This window comes from Nannospalax galili, unplaced genomic scaffold (assembly GCF_000622305.1).
Source record: "Nannospalax galili isolate Female #2095 unplaced genomic scaffold, S.galili_v1.0 scaffold83, whole genome shotgun sequence".
NCBI lineage: Eukaryota > Metazoa > Chordata > Mammalia > Rodentia > Spalacidae > Nannospalax > Nannospalax galili.
The window spans coordinates 6,108,205-6,129,736 of NW_008352659.1; the positions used below are offsets into that span (position 1 = coordinate 6,108,205).

The window sequence follows — 21,532 nt, forward strand, 5'->3', positions numbered from 1 at the left end:
CTCTGGGGTCTATAAGCACAATGTAGTTTCCAATCAATCCCCAGAACTGTGGCCAGACTCTGACTTACCTTGGACACAAAAGCCGGTCCATTATCTGACCCTATCTGTGGAAAGCCGTACCTGGGGAGGATGTCTTCCAACAGTTTCTTTGCCACCATTTGAGCTGTTTCATGTTTAGTAGGGAAGGCTTCAGTCCATCCTGAAAAAGTATCTACAAAGACTAGCAAATAACGGTAATCATACCTGCCAGGTTTTACCTCAGTGAAATCCATTTCTCAATAGGCTCCAGTTTTTCTCCCTCGAAGTCTGATTTCTGGGTTTTTAATATTTGGCACCACATTAGTGAGTTGGCAAGCTTTAAAGCCATTGACAATGCCTTTAATCTTTAAATTAACCTCCTTGATTTTTACTTCAGCATGTCATATTAAGTCCTGCATCCTTTTGATGCCCATGTGGGAAGAACGGTGTATTTTTGCCAACATTCGTTTTCCTAATTTTTCCAGGAGGATCAGCTTCCCTTCTGCTGACCTCCACCATCCTTCCAGGCATTGGGTCCTCGGCAGTCCCGTTATCCATTTCAGGTCCTCCCTTGTGTATTTGGGCTTTTCGGGGAGGTTTGAGTCACCTGGGTAAATTAGTGTGGTGACCAAGATTGAGTCACTTTGGAGGGCAGCCTGTTTAGCCACCTGATCCGCTCGATTGTTCCCTTGGGAAACCTGATCGTCCCCTTTTTGATGACCTGGCAGTGGATAATTGCCGATTTCTTTGGCAGCCAGAGAGCCCTCAGCAATGTTAGGATTTCTTCTTTATTTTTGAGAGTCTTTCCCTCTGCCATTAATAAGCCCCATTCCCAATATATTGCCCCATGAACGTGCGTGATGGCAAAGGCATATCGGCTTTCTATATACACATTAAGCTTTTTGTCCTTTCCCAGTACCAGCACCTTAGGGCAATAAGTTCAGCCTTTTGGGCTGAAGTGCCAGTGGGCAGAGGCTCTGTCCAAATGATGCCAGTTAATGATACTACAGCCACCCCTGCATACCTCTTGCCGTCCTGGACTAAGCTGCTCCTGTCATTGAACCAGTTTACTTCAGCATCAGATAACGGGGCATCTCTCAAATCTGATCGGGTACCATGGACATGGGCCAGGATTCCAGCACAGTCATGCAGGGAGGCATTCAAGTATGGGTCTGGCAAGAGTGTGGCTGGATTCAGGGCAACTGGTACCTGGAAGGTGATTCTAGCAGGATTAAGAAGTAATGTCCGATAATGAGTTATATGGGCATTACTTAGCCATCTGTCTGGGGGCTGCTTTAAAACTCCTTCAGTTGCATGTGGTGTGGTGATGGTCAAGTTCTGGCCCAAAGTCAGTTTTTCAGCATCTTTTACCAGTAGTGCTACTGCAGCAATAATGCGGAAACATGGGGGCCAGCCTGCAGCCACTGGGTCCAGTTTTTTAGACAAATAGGCTATAGGATGGCACCATGGACCAATCAGTTGGGTCAAAACTCCCTTGGCTACACCCTTGTTTCCAACCACAAACAAGTAGAATGGTTTAGTCACATCAGGGAGGCCGAGGGCAGGGGCAGACAGTAGGGCCAGTTTTAATGCCTCAAATGATTGTTGGTGAGCTTCTGTCCAGGAAAATTCTCCTGGCCTATCCTTAGTGGCCTTATATAGGGGCTTAGCAATCTCAGCAAAACCCAGTATCCATAACCTGCAGAACCCGGCTGACCCTAGGAACTCTCATACTTGGTGTGGGCTCCTCGGGGTAGGGATCCTGAGGACAGTTTCTTTTTGCCCATCAGAGAGCCAGCGCTTACCTTCTTTGAGTATATAGCCCAAATATTGGACCTGTTGTTTGCATAGTTGGGCCTTTTTAGCAGAGGCCTGATAGCCTAGGCTTCCCAACATCTGCAACAGGCATTCTGTGCAGTCCATGCAAGCCTCTTGGCTGTCTGCCACCACAAGTAGGTCATCCACATACTGCAAGAGACTCCTTTCCCCAATGCTATCTGTCTCAGACACCTCTGCTGGTCCTCTGGATCTGCAGTGGCAGCCAGCAGGATCCTTGCCAGGTCCTTGTTCTGCCTCCTTTCTGCCTTTATCTGTTTTTCCTCTGCACTATCCCTATTATTGTACACTTTCTCAGCCACAGTTATTAAATTCCTTAAGCTCCTCTCACCCAGTCTTTCCACTCTTTGGAGATTTTTCTTTATATCTGGAGCTGACTGGTTAACAAAAGCCATGGCCACTGCCGCTACATTATCTTTGGCCTCCATGTCTAATGGAGTATACCTGCGGAAGGCATCTGTAATTCGCTCCAAGAATGCAGCTGGGCTTTCATTTAGTTCCTGACTAATATCGTATACCTTTGCCAAATTAGTTGTCCTATGAGCAGCCGCTTTGAGACCTGCCAACAGAGCCCAGCGGAAAACCAGAAGCCTCCCGTTACCTTCTGCAGTATTATAATCCCAATCAGGCCAGGTCAGTGGACAGGCAGCATCAATCAGTGTTGGGTCAGTAGTAGGGACACCAGTATTTCCAGGAATTAATTTCCTGGCTTCTGTTTGGATATGTTCCCTTTCCTCTGTGGTAAACAGGACCTGTAATAATTGATGACAATCATCCCAAGTGTGTTGGTGTGTGAATAAGACAGTTTCTAATAAATTAATAAGCTCCTTAGGATTTTCAGAAAAGGGAGCATTCTGGGTTCTCCAGTTGTAAAGGTCACTAGTGGCGAATGGTCAATAGTGATGGGGCTGGTTGCCTGCCTCATCAACAGGGCCGGCGACTCTGAGAGGTAAAACAGTAGAGTCTGGACCCTCCGTTGTTGCTGCCCTTCTACTCCTAGTCCCGAGCTGGTTCCCCCTGTGCCTGTGAAGAATCTGGTACCAGGGGTGCCAGTTCTGGAGGGGGTACCTCCTGTGGTGGAGGTGGATAAGGAGAGGGAGAAAAAATTAGATCTTCTTCTGTGCCGCCCTGTAAGACAGGGTACAGTGACAGTACTGATGGTTTGGTTTCAGGTTTAGGTGTTTTCTGGGTTGTCATTTTCCATTCTGCAGCCATCAGCACCGCAGTTTTCTGTAAAGGAAGAAAAGACTTGACCCAAGGAGGGGGGTTATTAACTAAATCTCCCCAGACCACTATGTATGATGTTTGATCCAAGTGTCCTACATGTGGTTGAAGAATAATTTTCTCAACCACGTTAATGACAGTGGGATCAAAGGTCCCCTCCAAGGGCCATCCAACGTTGAAAGTGGGCCATTCAGACCTGCAGAAAGTAGTTTATCCTTCCTGACAACAACAGAGAGGTTATGGGCTCAAGTCTTAACCTCTCCAAAATGTGCAAGAATCAGGTCCAAGGATGTAGAGGGAGTCTGTCCCATTGCGTCCATCTCAGTCACAGAGAAATAGACAACCAAAGACAAAACAGAGAGCCAAAAAGACACGCAGAAGGCCAAGAAGCAAATTCCCCCACTTGTGCGGAAGAAAAACTGAAAGTAGGACAGCGGCAAACTGCCATGCCATGGGAGTGACCTGCCTTGTCCTTTCATAGAAATCAAAAGAGTCTGGGGCCCTCCATCCCCTCTGCCAGGGTCTGGAACGTCTTCCAGACCTCTGTGGTCACGGTCATCCAGCGTGTCTGCTCCAACCGCTCCTGACCACACTGTTCACAAGTTTGCCTCGAGGCTCAAAACAAATGCTGGGACAGACACAGGCAGGCACAACTAGACACAGAAACTTACCAGCCGGCCAGGAACCCTTTGGTTCAGGGGTCCTGGGGGGGGGGGTCCTTGGGGATCCCGGACGAGCCCCCAAGATGTTGTGCCCAGTTCACGAGACCCCAAAGACCACCAAGGGCCCGGACGATGCCAACATACCAGGTTTTTTTTTTTATTGTTGCAAGCTTAAGCTTGGGCCCACTCTGTCACCGAGCCAGTGGATCTCAGATGTGAGACCCCTTGCTTGGGGAGACAGAGGTTTTTATAGGTTTATTTCAGCAAGTTTAGCAAGTAGGGGGTCTCCAGCCTGGCAAGCATCTGATTGGTTGCAGCCCAGTGCCAAACCATAAACTGCTGCCTTCAGGAAATCTGAAGAGACATCTGGACTTTTAGTACTTTCCTGTCCCTGGTTAATTGACCATTGGCGGGGGAGTTGGTCTCTATCTATTCCAAGTATACTTTTTTTGTGTATTTTCCTGGAACAGGGTTCAGTGCTTGGTCAGTCCCATGGAGGTTTTATCCAAGATGGAGTCACTCAGATCTCTCACTATCATCTTAGATGGTAAGAAATACTATTTCTTTTATCTATCTATAACTATCTTTCTACCTACCTATCATCTGGCTAGCTCAAATGTCTCTAGATATTGATGAAGGCTAATGGATTCACTGTTTATTTTATTTTACATTTATTTATTTATTTATTTAGTTAGTTAGTTAGTTACTTAGTTATTCTTTCACTTTGAGACAGGGTTTAACTATGTAGCCCTGGCTAGCCTGGAACTTGCTATGTAGATCAGGCTAGCTTAGAATTCACAAAGATCTGCCTGCCTCTGCCTCCCAAGTGCTGGGATTAAAGGTGTATACCACCATACCCAGCCTATTTATTTTTGTGTGTGTGTGTTGCAGAGGTTGTATGCAGAGGTCAACTTTTGGGAATCTGTTTTCTATTTCCACCATGTGAGCTCCAGAGATCAAACTTGGATTGTGAGGCTTGGTGTCATGCATCTTTACCCACTGAGCCATCTAAACAGCTCCCTGTTTGAGACAGCGTCTGGCTATACAGCCCTGGCTGACTTAATCCCTATGCAGACTAGGCTGGTGTTGAACTTGGGGCAATTTTCCCGCCTCCTGGGATTACAGGTGTGTGCCACCACACCTGACTTAGATATTGATTTTCTCCACACTACTGACCCCACACTTTCAAAAGTCTGAAAGTCCCTCCTCAGCTCTGTCTCAGGCTGGGACTGCAGCTTTCCCATCAAGGCTCCCTACGAGGAAGAAATCTTTACCTAGACCTTCTCAATTCTAGCATCTCTTGACTGTTATTTCTTAGGGTGACTATAGAAAGGCTTCTGACCCTGTTGTTCTGACTCCAGCAATTGACAGTAGGAACATCTGGACTTCTTTGTTCTTCTAGGTTCTCCTTCCTTTGTGACTCTTCTTTCTATTAATAAAAGCCAAGTTACCAGCAGTTTCACAATGAATAATAATAGCGTCAATAATTACCATAAATAACAGCAACAGTAGCTAATACTACAAGTCACAAGGAAGGTATTTGCATGCTGAACAAAGTTGCAGAAGACAATATAAGGACGTCATTAAATGAAGGCTGTAGGAGACTGGAAGCCTTCTCTGCAGTCCCTTTCACACATTAAACTATGCCCCAAAGGGGGTTGACAAGGACAGGTAAGAATGGTAAATCACATCAATCTTCAAGAGAAGCTGTAGCAAGCCCTAATTTTACTAGAAAATTAGAGGGTACTGGGTGGGACTCTGCCCCTTGATGTTAAAAAGGAGAGCTATATTGGTAGAACTTGATGGGAGGGTACCAAAGCAAAACAGGGCTGGAGGCAATGAAGCAAGAAGTTGAGAAAAGAGAAAGGCAAGAAGACAGATTTGGAAACACTGGGTTGGGAATAGTTTTAAAATACTAATACCTTCCAGAACGTTCTATGTGTCACCCATGCATTGGGCACTTCCTAAGTATTTTCTATGCTTCATCTCCTTCAAGCCTCATAATAATAATATAAGACAGGCTTGTGATAATCATCATCACTGAAGCCCCAAAATGATGGGAACTCGGTAGGGGATGTCACAAGAATGGCTACAGTACAGTTTTCCCACATTGACTCTTCCTTGGGGTTTTATTCATCACCCTGTGTGATGTGACATCCATTCCATCCATTCCCCCAGAGATATAGCTCTCCAAACCCTCAGAGAAGCCTGTGGTAGAGTTTTCCTCTGTGCAATGTGCCCTGGGGCCTCTCACATGGGCTCTGGCCAGCAGACAAACATTCCCTGTCCCAGCCATTCTGAGACAGAGCCCACTGACACCTGGCTTCATCCATCCTGAGAAAACAAAGCTGGGGGAATTCCCCTGTCTGTCGCCACCCTGCCGGCCACATGTCTTACATCTGTGGCCAGGCCAGAGACAAGTATGTGGGCTCCAGGTACAGGACTTCCTAAGTCCAGGGTTTCAGGTCACACTGGCGAATCATTTTGCAAACAAATGCCACAGGTCTCCTCTCAGACTGGACAGCATGCAAGGTCAGTGTCAGCAGATCTGACCCTAAAAATAGGCCCTCTGAGCCAGTCCAGGAGGCCGAGTGTGCGACTGCCACACACCCCAAGGACCTGTACCTCTTAACCTGGCCAGGCCTCCAGCACACACCCAGGTAAGGCCCTTGGGTGGAAAGGCTGTTGTTACCTCTTGGGTTCAGGCAAGTGTTCATGGAGAGTATGGCTGTGGGGGCTAGAAACTCCCCTTCCACCATTTCTGAAGTTGTGGAGAACAGCCCACATCCTTTTAGTTTGAAAGGCTTCTTGCTGTCCCAGCATTCTTTAGAGACGCCATTGAGCTTCTCTTACCTCCTTTTCTATAACTGAGTTTCGGATTCAATGACCAGTATTAAGGATAATAGGGTGGGTTAAGGCTTCAGATGCTCTGTATCAGATTTCACATTCTCATAAAGTTCTACCTGTGTTCACCTGGAGGGTTGAGAGAGAAAAAAATTTCAGAGTCAAGGAGCAAGTTGCTTAGGTCCCAGCACAAATTGCAAATCAGTACTCAACTCTAAGGATAACTTTTTTTGTGCCCTGGGTAATGTTAAACAGCCTTTAAAGAAAAAGGCTCTGAAGATTTTCTCAATCTTGGTGGAGGGGACATGGGGTTGCGGCTGCCACCACCCCAATAGAGATGGGGAAACTGGATGGTGGAGGGACAGAGCCACTCAACCAAGACAGCATCATGTGAGGTAGGAAGGAAGAGTGTCCTGCATCTCAGACCAGGCTCTTCCAGCAGACCTCAATGCCCTTGTCCTGTGGTCACAGCAGTCGCCTGCAGGCCTGAAATTCAAGAGCTGTTGGGACTACCAGGTACTGGCTATTCACGCTGAAACACTCCAAGGGGAAAACTCCAGAGTGAGAGGAGAAGGGGGTTTGAGGGCCATGCCTGAAGAGGCCACCAGCCCCTGGGGTCCCTGTTATGTGGTACCTTTTCTGCTGCGTTGAGACCTTTTTCTTGTGGAACTGCTTGTTCTCAGATATATTGGTTCCACCAACAAGTTGGAGGACCCTGACATTTATTAACAACACTTGAGGGATTTCTGAGAATATGGGTGTGGGAAGTGGGAGAAGATCTGAGGAGAGTCAGGGGAAGGCCAGGTGGCCCTGAAGCTTCCACAGGGTCAAACGCAGGTCTGCCTAAGGATGAAAGGGGAAGCAATGGTCCTTCATCACTGATAGCCCAGGCTGACAGCATTTCAGCCCTAGGGTGACAGTGGGGTTAGAGGGGCAGCTGGGGCCTGTGTGAGGGAAGAAGTCCTGCGACTAATAATCAGTCTCATGGCAGAGGTACTGTGGTTGGAGGCTGGGCTGTAAGTTCTTTGTTGTTACTGTTGTTATTTGTTTGTTTTTAGCAAAACTACAAAGGCCTAGCAGTGTGACCTTGGGGAGCGGACTGGCAGCCCTCTGCCAGTCACAGATCCAGGGCTGGTCTTCCTTTGGGAAATACCAGGTTTTCTGAAGTATTTCCATGTGCCTAGTACTGATATTGTTTGGTTTTTGTTTTTGTTTTGTGAAACAGGGTCTCTTACACTGTAGCCCAGGCTGACCTGGAACTCATTATGTAGTCCAGGCTGGCCTTGAACTCATGACAATCTTCTTGCCTCAGCCTCCCTAGAGCTAGGATTACAGGCATGGACCACCACACCTGGTTCTCAGCACTGTTTTGAGAACGTTCCTTGTAAGTATTAATATATTTCCTCTATTCCACATTCTCCCCTTTCTCATATGAAGAAACTGAGGCACAGTAAATTAGGTGGTTTGCTCCAGGTCACACTGCCTAGGCAATGGTAGAGACCAGAGCCCAATGTGCCTCAGAGTCTGATGGTGTAACTACCATGGGGCCTGGTGCCGTTAATGTTTGGGGAGCGATAGGGGCATCTCATTCAGCTGCTCTGTCCTCGGTCTTTCCCCAGGGAGGTGTGGGCCTGGGAACAGCACTAGCAGGGGCTGGGCTAGGGGATGTAATTGCATTTGTCCTTAGCCTGACACCAAAACACATGATGTTTGAATTTGTGTTCTGGTGACCCTTGATGGTTCTGGGTCTTCCATTTCCATAGTAAAAAGGGTGAAGTCTCCTGGAAGCCTGATCTGGCCAGTAGATAGTAAATAGCTTTCTCCTACTCACAAAAGGCTGGCTTGCACTTCACACAGGGGCCAGTGAGCCCCATCACCCAATGGAGGATGCTGAAGCTCATGGATGCTCTGTGTCTTCCTTTACAACTGCCCTTCCATGACCTCCTGTCCCATCCACATGACTCTACACACTCTTCCCTAGTCTTGGCTTAGATATCTATTACCTCTCTTCTGTGTCCATGTCCCCATGCTCTGTGAAAGTCTCCAAGCTCTGTTTGCTATGGTAGGGCTAAAATGATCTCATTTAATCCTTCAACCTGTGAGGTGAATGCTATTTATCCCCATTTACACATGAGAAAGTTGGAGGCTGGGTATGCGAGACTCCAGGGCCCAAGAGAGCACTTGCCACACTGAAAGGCAAGGTTGGGGAGAAGCTCAGTGGATAGAGCTTGTCTCATAAACAAGAGGACTAGAGTTGTGATCCCCAGAGCTGGGCAGGCATGGTAGCTGCCTGTTATTCTAGCACTCGGCAGGCAGAGACAGGAGATCCCTGGAGCAAGCCGGCTGGTTAGACTATCAGAAATCTGAAAGTGCTGAGTTCAGCAAGAGATTGCCTCAGAAAAACAAGTGGAGAATGATCAAAGGACACCTGACAGCAACTTCAGGCCTCCATACTCACTCGCATATGCATGCACCCATACACATGTGCCCACACATGCATATGCAAACACACCACACACATATGAAAAATAAAAAATGAAAAAGCACGGGTTCATCCTCAGGAGCTCATACTCCATGACCAGGAATATGGTGAATCTGCTGACACAGTCGGGCTGCAAGACTGTTGTGCTGAGTCCCCAGTGTATTCTACTCACTAACTTGCTGCCAGGTTTCTTAACCTCTCTGACCCTCATTTTCTTCATGTAATGTGGGGGCAATTATGCCCCACCTAGTTGGTTCAGGAGCACAATAAAAAAAAAAAAAAAAAACACCTGCAAGTTCATTTTTCTGGGTCTGACCAGGGTTGTCATTTCTCTGAGAACTTTTATAACAGTTTTAGGAGATGGCAGCTATGAGGCTAGATAAATGGTTCAGCAGTTAAGAGCACTGGCTGCTCTTGCAGCGGACCCGGGTTCTGTTCCCAGCACCCACATGGCAGCTAACAACTGTCCATAACTCCAGTTCCTGGTGATTTGACGCCCTCTTCTGGTTTCTTCTGACACTGCATGCACTTGGTACATTTATAGGCAGGCAAAACACTACACACATAAAATAAAAATAAATCAAAAAGGAGAAAGAGAGAGAGAGAGAGAGAGAGAGAAAGAAAGAACAGCCTTATCAGGCCCCAGCCTTGCCAAGGTCCAGAACCTTCCCAGCTGGCATCTGAGAGGCAGGCTAGGGAGGAACAGTGGTCTGGATAGGAAATGGGGATGGGGCAGTGAGGGCAAATACTCTGAAACCTCTTTTACCCTTTTCCACACAAGAAAGGCTTGTTCTGAGGTGTCTTTTTTGAGACAGGGTCTTCCAGTAGCCCCAGCTACTGGCCTCAAACTCACAGAGATCTGCCTGCCTCTGCCTCCCGAGTGCTGGGACTAAAGGTGTGCGCCACCACACCTGGCTTGGGAAATGGTTCTTGAGTCTGTCCTGCTGGGAAACTGCCTGTAGTATTCCTACACATCTCAAGAGGAGACAGACATCCAACTGCTCAGGAGTCAGAACTACAAGTGGCCTGATCACCCTAAGCTCATCTCCCTAGCCAGAGCTCCCCCTATGTTGCTGGGTAATGTCCACGACAGCTGGCTCCCAAGTCTAAGAGGGCAGCTGCCTGAGGGCCTCGAACCCCCCTACATTTCCAAGAGGCCCACCTCTGCCAAACCACAATTGGGAAAATCAATTAAGAGTTCATAAATTACCACCCAAAGCACTTTGAACCATTTGAAGAGTTAATCAAACAAGTTCATGACATCAACACCATCAGAGAAGTAATATTAAATTTCCTTTTAAATGAAGGCTTTTCTTTTTTTTTAATAAAAGCGTTTTATATTAATTCACATAATTGCCTCCTGTTAACATACTTGCCAGAATCCAAAAGAAAAAAAAAATCTGTTAAACTTGGATTACATCTGATACATGAAGAATTAAATTACAGGCAACAACACACACAAAATTCCTGAGTTTTCATGTCCAACTTTTGATGAAAAAAAAATCCCCAACTTTCATTTTCTGGTTGGGATCATTTTGGCAGATTTAAAATTCATAAAGAGCAATGACTTGTAGTAAGTTAAAACATGTATATGTTTATATATGGACACTCTTGCCAAGCTCCAACCCCCACATATCCAGCAGTAGGTCTTGCACTACTAATAGTCATTTAACCAACCACAGCAGTGTTTCCACTCGCCCTGTTCTTTCAAAGCACATTCCAGACCCAACTTGGGTGGTGCTGGGGAAGAAATGTGATGCACATTGCATTTAAATTTGGACTAACTTTTTCCCAGGAACATGACTATCCACAGGTACTGTATTCTGTAGGAGGGCAGGTCTCACTGTGTAACCCTCTCCAGGAACTATGTAGACCGGGCTGGTCTTGAAGTCACAGAGATCAACCTGCCTCTGCCTCCTGAGTGCTGGGACTAAAGGTGTATGCCACCACACCTGGTTGAAGAGGGCAGAATTTTTTAAAAAATTGTATATATGTGTGTGTGGAGGTATACATGTGTGGTTTATGCACATGTGTGTATACAAGTATGCATGCATGGAAGCCAGAGGACAATGCTGGATGTCCTGCTCTGTCACTCTCTACCTTACTCCCTTGAGACAGAATCTCTCATGGAACCTGAGGCAGGCTGGCAGCCAATAAGCCCCAGCAACCTTCCTTTCTCCGCTCTCCACAGTGCTGCGGTTACAGGCTCGTGCAGTCATGCCTGGCTTTGTACTGGGTGCTGGGAATGGATCTCATGCTTTCTCAGCAAGCACTCTTACCCAGAGCCATTTCTCCAGTACCAAGGGCAGAATTTATTTTTAATATCAGAATATAAATTATTTTGCTAAGATCAAAAACTTCTAGAAGGGGCTGGAGAGATGACTTGGTGGTTAAGAACACTGGCTGGGTTCAGTTCCCAGCATCTACGTAGTGGCTAACAACTGTCCAAAACTCCAGTTCCAGGGGATCTGATACCCTCCTCTGGACTCCATGGGTATTGTATGCATGGGGTGTACTTACATACACGCAGGCAAAACACTCATAACACATAAAATAAAAAATAAATCGCCAGGCATGGTGGTGCATGCATTTAACCCCAGCACTTGGGAGGCAGAGGCAGGCAGATCTCTATGAGTTTGAGGCCAACCTGGTTTACATAATGAGTTCCAGGCCCGCTGGGGCTACAGGAAGATCCTGTCTCAAAAAGACCAAAAATATAAAAATAAAATAATTAATTAAAAACAACTTCTAGAAGCCAAAGGCTTTGTAGCCAGTTTCTTCGACTCGTACCCAATCCCCTTTCACACTGGCCTGTCCCAGTTCTGCTTGTTTGACACAGGGTACATGTATAAAGCTTTGAGGATAGGGCCAGGCCTAACTTGTGAGGTCAAGCCATGAAGGAAACGGTGACCCCAGAATGCCCCAAGGTCACTGACTTAGACTAAATGAAGACAGCTGGGGGGAAGTCCAGATCCCTGGCTCTGTCACCGAGGAGTGGGAGTGCGGAAGGCACTACCCTCTGTACCTGCAATTAGAGAGGGGAAGAGATTCCCTTAGGGGTGGATTCACCTCAGAGCCCCACACTTGCATGGCCTCTTCTGAGGTCCTGTAACAATCAGACATTCCTTTTCCTAAAGAAACTAAAAGCTTTGCCCAAGGTGAAAAAATTCTTGATCTGAATTAAAAACTATGATTTTGGGGCTAGAGAGATGGTTCAGTGATTAAGAGCACAGGCTGCTCTTGCAGAGGACCTGGGTTTGGTTCCTCGTACCCACATGACAGCCAACAACTACCCCTAACTCCAATTCCAGGCATCTGATGCCCTCTTCTGACCTCCATGGGCATTGTACAACACCGGTATACTTACATACACACAGGCAAAACATTTATACACATAAAATAAAAACAAATTTTAAAAAGTTGCTTAAATTATGATTTTAAACCTAGCATAGTGGCTCATACCTATAATCCAAGCACTTGTGAGGCTGAGACAGAGGGATTACCGAAAGTTCAAGTCCAGCCTGGTCTACATAGTGATTTCTAGGTCAACAAGGCCTATATATTGAGACACTGTCTCAAAAATCGAAACAAGAGCTGGGTGTGGTGGCCCAAGCCCTTAATTCTAGCACTCAGGAGGCAGAGGCAGGCAGATTTGTAAGATCGTGAGATCGAAGCCAGCTGGTCTACATAGAAGTTCCAGGCCAGCTGGGGCCATAGGAAAATCCTAACTCAAAAAAATAAACAAACAAAACCAAATAGATTGCTTACAAAAATCTGGCAACATTCTGGCTTCTCATGAAAATGTTTGAAAGTGAGCCAACTATGACTCAGCAGGCAAAGGAGCTTGCTGCCAAGCCTGACAACTCAAGTTCAATCCCTGGGACCAAGGAGCAAACAGACTCCCAGTAGCTGTCCTCTGACCTCCACATATGTACAATGCATGTGCCATTTCAAAAAAACTTTAAAAAACCCAGAAAACTCTGGACTCGCATTCCTACATGGAATGCCCTTAATGGAGAAGGCATTGGCTCTTTATCGTACCACAGTTCCCACTATTCCCTAACACTTCTTGCTTACCACCAAGAGTCAAATTACTGTTTTTGTTAACTTTTTAAAATTTTTATATGTAAGCATGTTTTGCCTGTATGTATGTATGTGCATTTGTGCTTGGCACCTGTGGAGCAAAGAGGGTGTTGGAGTCCCTGGAACTTGAGTTACAGACAGTTGTGAGATGCCATTCAGGTGCCAGGAACCGAACCTGGGTCCTCTGCAAGAGCAGCCAGTGCAATTAAGGGCTAAGCCATCTCCCCAGCCCACTGTTTGCTTCTTAGTATCCAGCTATTTCCTCCACTATGTTATCACTTGGCCCTCTGAAGAACCTGAACCGGGCCCTGTTCCTCTCAAGAGGATGCTCACATAAGCCAGAAGTCTTCAGGGCCAGCATTTGATTTCTTGGGTCCAAATCTTTAAGTTCGAAGCTGTTACAGGAACCCAGAAGCCTGTCCTGATAGCCTGCCCAGCTCTCACAACATTTAGCCTGTGATTGATACTGCGTGTGTCGTGGAGACTTTGGTAGTTAATCTTTAGGTCGAATCTATGGAAACCAAACAGAACAGATTTGTCTCCCCCTTACCTTTTGGCTGTGATCTGGGAAACAGACCATCCCTGCCTCTCAGAGAATGAGAGATCTGGGAGCCTTGGAGGGGGATGTACAAGTCGCCTTCAGGCTTTGGAAAGATTACAGGTCTGTGGTTTCTGGACAGCTCTGAGCTTTGTTCTCTTTCCCCCCATCACGCCGGAGGATAATAGATCCCAGAGCCCCTTCTGAGTGCCAAGCTGCTCTGGGTAGACCGCACAACTTCCTTTTCTGTCTGGAAATCCAGCCGAAGCTTTCAACGCAGGGGTGGGGACCAGGGATGGTTCCTTCCCAGCCTAATGAGGAGGGAGAGGCCTCAGTGAGGTCAGCTTCAGTGATCAAAGGAGGCAGACAGAACTTCCACAATGGAAAGGACTCTAGCATCTCCCCCAAATCCTCTGTTCCCAAGTCCCCTTTATAGTGACAAGTAGGGCTCAAAAGGACCTAGACTTCAGTGTTAAGGAATATGGTGCTTAAGTAGAAACAGGAAGAGTGGGTGCCCTGCATGTGCTGAGTTCTGGGTGTTTTAGAATTAAGGCTACTGTGGCCCAGAAGGAAAGTTGTAACCATGCACTTAGGAGACTGGAGGAGTCTGTGCTGTTTCCTGCTGGAGAGGCATAAGCCACACCTTGAAATACCCCCACCCCACCGGCCACCTAGAAGCCCCACCAGGCAAATCCAAAAGTCAAGTTCAGGCCTTAGCAACCACAGGGGAGAGGAGGCATAGTGCACCCTGTATTCTGCCCTTCCTTCCTCCATACCCAGCCTCAGGTCAGCCAGAGCCTTCTTCCTGCTCACAGGCCCTACACACAGGCCTTTACCCACGCCCCCACACCATTCACCCTCAGTCCATCCATTCACTAAGCCACTCCCTCCTTTGATAAGTATCTCCCCAGCACCTGCAACCTTCCAGACACAAGATACAGAGATAAAGGACACCAAGAACCCTTGCAGGGTGGTCCAGTTCTCTCTCCATCTGCATGTGTAGCCAAGACCTGGCCCCACATTAATGGGAAGATGGGAGGCACTCTGAGCATCCTTACTACCCTTCTCTTGACCCAGCAGTTCCCTGACTCTTTAGTCACACGTTGGGTAATTACTATCAACTATTAGTGAACACAGACTCTCCTAGGATCTTGTTAAAATACAGATTCTCCACCAGGCCCATGCCTTTGATCCCAGCAGGGGCAGGTACATCTCTGTGAGAGCCAAGCCAGCGTGTTCTACATAGTGAATTCAGTTCAGCTGGGGCTACAAGGAGACCCTGTCTCAAAAAGACCAAATAAATAAATAAATAAAAAGCCCATGCCTATTTTTTTTCCTCAGAAAAAGAAAAGCTGTCTTCATGACATCCCCTCATTTCAGATTTCCACAGCGTCACTTGAAGCTTCAGAGTCAGGATCTTTCTTCAAAAAATAAAGAAAATAGCCCCTTCCCCCCTCCCCAGGTTACTGTTCTCAATTCATCTTCAATCTCTGCATACCCAAACAATATCACATTCAAGGGACAGAGGCATTCCAGGTCAAGTTGGGCTATAAGGAGACCCTGTCTCAAAAAGACCAAATAAATAAATAAATAAAAATTAAATATACACTCTCAGGTCCCAACCCAGTGTGCAGTCCAGAAATCTGTATTTTTAGCCAGTACCAGATGACTTTAATGGAACTGGTCTTTACACAGACATTTGGAAAGGCTCCAAAGGAAGGTCCTCCGTGCTTAGCACTATCCCCAACCCAGGAAACAGGTGTCACAAGGAATAAGTCACAATGACTGGCTTCCCACCATCCCCATAGGCTAGTGACCCTTTCTTCTCAAGCATCCTATATCAAGACTTGGGGGAATCAAATTCCTGAAGCAATGGTTTAGGATTTTTTTTTTCGGGATTTTTTGGTCTTTTTGAGACAAGGTCTCCCTATAGCCCCAGATGGCCTAGAACTTGCTATGTACAGATCAGGCTGGCCTTGAACTCACAGAGATCTGCCTGCCTCTGTCTCCCAAGTGCTGAGACTAAAGGCATGCACCACCACCCTGGCTACTTTCATTTTTCTTAAGAGACCGAGGTCTCATTCTAATTCTTAGGGTACACATTTCAAGGCCTCAAACTCCTAGGCTGAAGCATCCTCCTGCTTCAGTCTCCTTTCTGGGGATTAAACTCAGCTCCTTGTGCTTGCTTTAGTGAATGTGCATTCCCTCCTGGTTTTTTGTTTTGTTTTATGTATACAAGTATATTACTTGAATGTATGTAAGTGCCTCTTCTGTCCTCCACGGGCATTGTATGACAGAGGTGCACTTACCTACATGCAGGCATAACACTCATACACATAACAAATTAAAAAATAATAAAAAGTAAATTTTTAAAAATTTTATTATTTTTATTTTGTGTGTATGAGTGTATTGTCTGCATGTAGGTAAGTGCACTCAATTTGTGCAATGCCCGTGGAGGACAGAAGAGGCAGTTGGATCTCCTGGAACTGGAGTTATGGACAGCCGTTAGCCACCATGTGTGTGCTGGGATTTGAACCCAGATCTTCTGCAAGAACAGCCAGTGTTCTTAACCACTGAGCCATCTCTCCAGCCCATTTTTTTTTAACACAGGGTTTGAGTATTTAGGCCTGGCTGGCCTGGAACTCACTATGTAGACAAGGCAGTTCTCTACTTCACAGAGATCCACTTGCTTCTGCCTCTGGAGGGCTGGGGTTAAAGGCATGTGCTACCATACCCAGTCCCTGTAGTAGAATTTAACTATCCCCTGAATCTCTTGCAAAATTCTCATCAAACCTAGACTCCAAGGATTCTGCTAAGATTCCACTTTGCTTTGGTGAGAACACTTTCATTGTAGCAGTGTGTTGTACCAATAGGGCCTGCAAGAAGGCTCAGCAAGTAAAGGGGCTTGTAGCCAAGCCTTAAGACCTGAGTTCAAGCCTCAGGACCCACATGGTAGAAGAAGAGAAATGACTCCTGAAAATTGTCCTTTGACTTCTACACTTACACAGAACATGTACACACACACACACACAGACACAGACACACACACACACACACACACACACACATTTTTTTTTGGAATTCTTGAGACAGGGTCTCTCTGCAACCTGAGCTTCCCTGGAACTCACTATGTAGACCAGGCTGGCCTTGATCTCACTGAGATCTACCTGCTTCTGCATCCCAAGTGCTGGGATTAAAGATGTGTGCCACCAAACCTGGCTTAATAAAAAAAAATTTTTTTTAAAGAAGTCAATAAATATCTGCCGTCTCTTTTCATTCTTACAATGTTGGCAATCATTGCTCAGTGCCCTGGATCCAACAGCTTATCAGGTATTATAAAATGGGGCATTCTTTCCTTTTTATCATCTGGAATATTCTTTCAAAGAGAAAATTCCCCTCAGCTAGCCAGAAGTATAGCCTGTATCAGAAAGCAACAATAAGAACAAGGTGAAGTGGCTCATGCCTGTGATCCTAGCCCTCAGGATCTTGCTGAGGCAAGAGGATCACTGGACTTGGCGGCCAGCTGGGCTACACAGCATGCCAAGCTCAAAAAACTAAAAATATTAAAAAGGAGCCACCTTTCATCCTAGCACTCTGGAGGCAGAGGCAGGTCAATCTCTGTGAGACAGAGGCCAGTGTGGTCTACATAATGCATTCCAGGCCATCCAGTGCTACGTTGTAAGACCGTCTCAAAGAAAAAGGGGAATGTGGGGAAGTTTCATTCAGTAAAGCAAGCACAAGGACCTGATTTGATCCCCAGAGCCCATGTGAAAATATGCCAGGCATGGTAGCATGCACCTGTAATCTCAGCACATGGAAGGCAGAGGCAGGAGGACCCCTGGGGTTCTCTGGCCAGCCAGTCTAGCCTAATTACATATAATATTAAGTTTGAGGTCAATCTGGTCTACATGAAACCCTGTCTCAAGAAAAAAAAAAAAAAAAAAGAGCAGGGCATGGTTGTACACACCTTTAATCCCAGCACTAGGGGAGACAAAGGCAGGCTTATCTCTGTAAGATCAAGGCCAGCCTGGTCTACATAGCAAGTTCCAAGCCATCTAGGATAGGAGTACAGGGAGACCCTGTCTCAAAATGAGCAAAAACCAAACCAAACCAAAAACAAAGGCACTGTACTTGCATATGGGCTACACATATCCTCCTAAATGTAAATCCTCTTTAGATTATTTGTAATACCTAATGTAGCATATGAAGTATCTAAATAGTTGCTATACCATATGGTTTAAGGATTAACGTCAAAAGAGAAAGTCTGTGCATGTTCACAACAGGCACAATCTTTCTCTTTTGAATATTTTGGTTCTTGGTTAGTTGAATCTGTGGGTTTGGCATTAGCAGCTTGATTTACTTGTCAAATCAACAACAGTCCCTCCCTACCGTACTGGTCCGATGCTCCCTCATCATTTCATCTTTTCCTCTTTCTTCCCAGTCTTGGAGCCTGAGTACAACTTCCCTTCCCGAGCTGTGTAACCAAAGATGTTATCATTTACTCCATCAGAGAACTTTTGCATGCTACCCAGTTCCACAGGAAATTCATTTCCCTGGGGACAATGGAACGGCTTCTTCCACATTCTAGAAGCAAAGCCTGGCAAGCTCTCCCAGAACAGGGTTCAATCTGCAGACACAGCTGTCTAGCCAGGACATCTCTTTTAATCCCTTGATAAGGTAGAGCAGCGACAGCCAGCCTCCGAGTGTGAGAGCCATGAGCAGGACCCCAACTGTCCTAATAAGCCAGCTGACCCCTACGCAGTCAACCTGACTTCCACAAAAGCCCTGCTGGCTGACTGCTCCCTTTCAGTTTTGAGAGAGCCACAGGCCTGCAACGTCAGGACCTTCTGGGTCTTCCTCTTCATGTTCAAAATGGTCCAAAACTAGCAGGTAAAGGAAAAAGTAGTCACTAGAGAAGTAGAACCCAAAAATAAAATTAAAAAGATTTTTTAAAGATGAGAAGGGACTGGCTGCTGGGAGAGTTGCTTAGGTCTGCTACAAGTCCCCCTTAGACTCCCAGCACTTTTGCTCTGGGAACACTGGAATGCTGGGAAGTGTCATTTAACTGCTATTATGGCCGTCTTCACCTGTGTGGCCTAGGGTGACAAGAGATGGCACTGCAGGCTAGGGACACACCAGCCATATTTCCAACTTGGCTTCTTCCCAGCTCCTCTGTAACGCCCACCATTCCCTGCTAACACCATCCTGACCCTCTCTCATGCAGAAAGGAAAGAAAATCCTTTCGCCCCCAAATGACATCGGGAGACACAAAGACAACCCTCAAGAATGCCTACCCATGTGCCAAGAGGCTGTCCCTACAGGAGGAGGAAGGGGGGGAGGCTGAGGACTACTGCACCCCTGGAGCCTTCGAGCTGGAGCGACTCTTCTGGAAAGGCAGTCCCCAGTACACCCACGTCAACGAGGTCTGGCCCAGGCTTTATATTGGTGATGAGTAAGTACCAGGCCCAGCCTCACTCTGCCCTCCCCTCCCCAGGTCACTGTACCAACTCCTGGCTAGTTGTTCTGTAAGAATGCTGCTATTTAGAGTTCATAGTCATTTTACAGAAAACCCAGTAAAAAGCCATAAGCCAGGTGAGCTTATTTTTCTGTCACATGTTCAGGAAGGTTAGCTGGGGCTGGCATGGTGACTGCTGGGCCACCAGAGAGTCTGGTTCTGTGCTTTTTGCTTCACCATCCTGAGGGTCTGGCTCCCTTCAAGGACTCAGAGTGCTCCTGGGGCTCTGACTATGAACTGTAGACCCCAGACAGCAGGAAAGTGGGGGAAAGGAAGACAAGAAGGGCCTCTTTCTAAAGGGAAGTCCCACCCAAGATTTCCCCTGCCCCTAGCTGCAAGTGGGTCTGGGACGTGTAGTCTACTTTAGCTGACTGTAACAGCAGGAATAGGGGTCTGGCATAGATGTACTCCAAACTATGTGTTTGGAAAATGGTAAGCCTAAATTAAAGTCACTGTCTCTTCATGGATTTTTATATTCACATTCTCCACTGCACAAAAAAAACAAGAAATGTCTATTGTAGATGATGGTGGTGGTGGTGGTGGTGGTGGCGGTGGTGGTGGCAGCCATCATTTAGGAAATATTATCTCACAGATACTGTGTTAAGCATCCTATACATATGACCTTATTTGGCCCTCATGACAACCCAATGAAAAAGAATATTTCATTTATGCCCATTTTAAAGGTAAGGACACTGAGGGACAGAGCTGTTTAGTAAGCACCCCTTGGTATCAGAGAGCTGGCTGAGGTTCAAATGCAGCTCTGCCCAACCCATAAGCTTCATTTACAACTTCCACTTCACTCCTCCCTCCATCCTCCTGAACTTCAACTTGTGTTCCACCTTGGAGCATATAAGAAGGCCCCCTATGCATGTGATCTTAATACCTAGCTTGCTGCTTAAAAATGAGACATAAATCGTCTAGCATGGGAATTGCCCAAGAGCAGTAGCCCTTGACTTATTTTTTTCCTTTATCTTTTTTTTTTAAGTAGGAGAAGTTATAAAACTTTCATGCCTTTTGATATCATATTAAACTAAATGGGGGTTATAAAAAATAAACTGCAAGCCAAGCATGGTAGCACATGCCTGTAATCCTAGCGCTTTCAAGGTAGAGACAAAAGGATTAGGAGTTCAAGGTCAGCCTTGGTTATATAGTAAGCTCAAGGCTACATGAGACTCTGTCTCAGACAAAACAAAACAAAAACAACCAAATCACACAATTTCTCTTTGTCCTGTCTTAATTCTTTCAATAACAAGTATAAAGCTTGGGGTTCTTTTTATTTATTTGTGTGTATGTATGGTTTTTTTTTGGGAGGGGGGGTGCATGTGTGCCACAGCACGTGTGTAGAGGTCAGAGGACAACTTCTGGGAGTCGATTTTCTTCTACCATGTGGGGCCTAGAGATTGAACTCAGGTACTTAGGCTTGGTGGCTAACCTCTTTACCCTCTGATCCACCTTGCCAGCCCACAAATATTGTTCATATGCTATTTCTACTTTACGTGTGCTATTTCAAACATAAGAAATGCAACACACACACACACACACACACACACACACACACACACACACAATGTTTTCATTTATTTTAAACGAACGTTTTATTTTGTTGAAACAGGGTCTTATGTAGCCCAGGCTGGCCTTAAACTCCTGATCTGCCTCAGTCTCCCAAGTGTTGGGATTAGAGGCCTGCACTACCTTGCCTGGCTTAAACGGTTTCTCTTAAAAAATGAATCATAACACATACCCTGTTCTACACTTTTAACATTCTCCATTATAACTGTGCTACAATTTGTCCAATCATTTCCCAGTTGAGAGCAGAGCAGGAACTTAGGCGAGGCTATACAGGAACTCGCTGTACTGTTTTCTTTTTTGAATGCGGCTCTGCTAGGATATAATTCATGTACCATAAAATTCATCCCTTTGAAAGCACACAATTCAGCAATTTTATTATATTCACTGAGTTGTGCAACCATCACCACTATCTAATTGCAGAACATTTTCATCACTTCAAGAGGAAACCAGAATCCATTAAGTAGTCACTCCTTACTCCCCTCCTCCCTCTGCCCCCGCGGCCACCAATCTACTGTCTGCTTTTATACATTTACCTAATCTGGACATTTCACATAAATGGAGCCACACAATCTGGTGGGCTTTATGACTGGCTTTTGTATGCATGCTCCTCAGGCTTCATCCAAGCTGTGTCATGTGTCAACACCCATTCCTTTTTATTACCAACAATCTCCGTGCTCTATTTGCTAATTTCCTGAAAGTCTAAAATTAGCTTTTGTAAAAGGTACATACATGTACACTTTGACCTGAAATAGCACTTTAGG

General features: G+C 46.1%; 1 protein-coding gene and 1 long non-coding RNA gene across 3 annotated transcripts in view; one reads left to right on the forward strand and one right to left on the reverse strand.

Annotated features, from left to right (window-relative positions):
- Positions 1–4,515: 4,515 nt before the first annotated feature.
- The window catches only part of LOC115067121, a 28,962-nt gene continuing 11,945 nt past the window's right edge, over positions 4,516–21,532 (reverse strand). The window contains exons 4-6 of one of the 2 annotated variants that reach the window (XR_003846555.1): positions 13,700–13,998; positions 6,594–6,713; positions 4,516–5,169 (exon numbers count right to left, since the gene is read on the reverse strand). This is a non-coding gene — a long non-coding RNA (uncharacterized LOC115067121). The remainder of the gene's footprint in view (positions 5,170–6,593; positions 6,714–13,699; positions 13,999–21,532) is intronic. The other variant, XR_003846556.1, reaches the window with a different exon arrangement.
- The window catches only part of Dupd1 (dual specificity phosphatase and pro isomerase domain containing 1), a 40,464-nt gene continuing 24,307 nt past the window's right edge, over positions 5,376–21,532 (forward strand). Inside the window, exons 1-2 of the mRNA XM_008849915.2 lie at positions 5,376–6,400; positions 18,912–19,139. Of these exons, the coding sequence (XP_008848137.1) occupies positions 18,940–19,139 (200 nt within the window). The 5' untranslated portion in view covers positions 5,376–6,400; positions 18,912–18,939. The remainder of the gene's footprint in view (positions 6,401–18,911; positions 19,140–21,532) is intronic.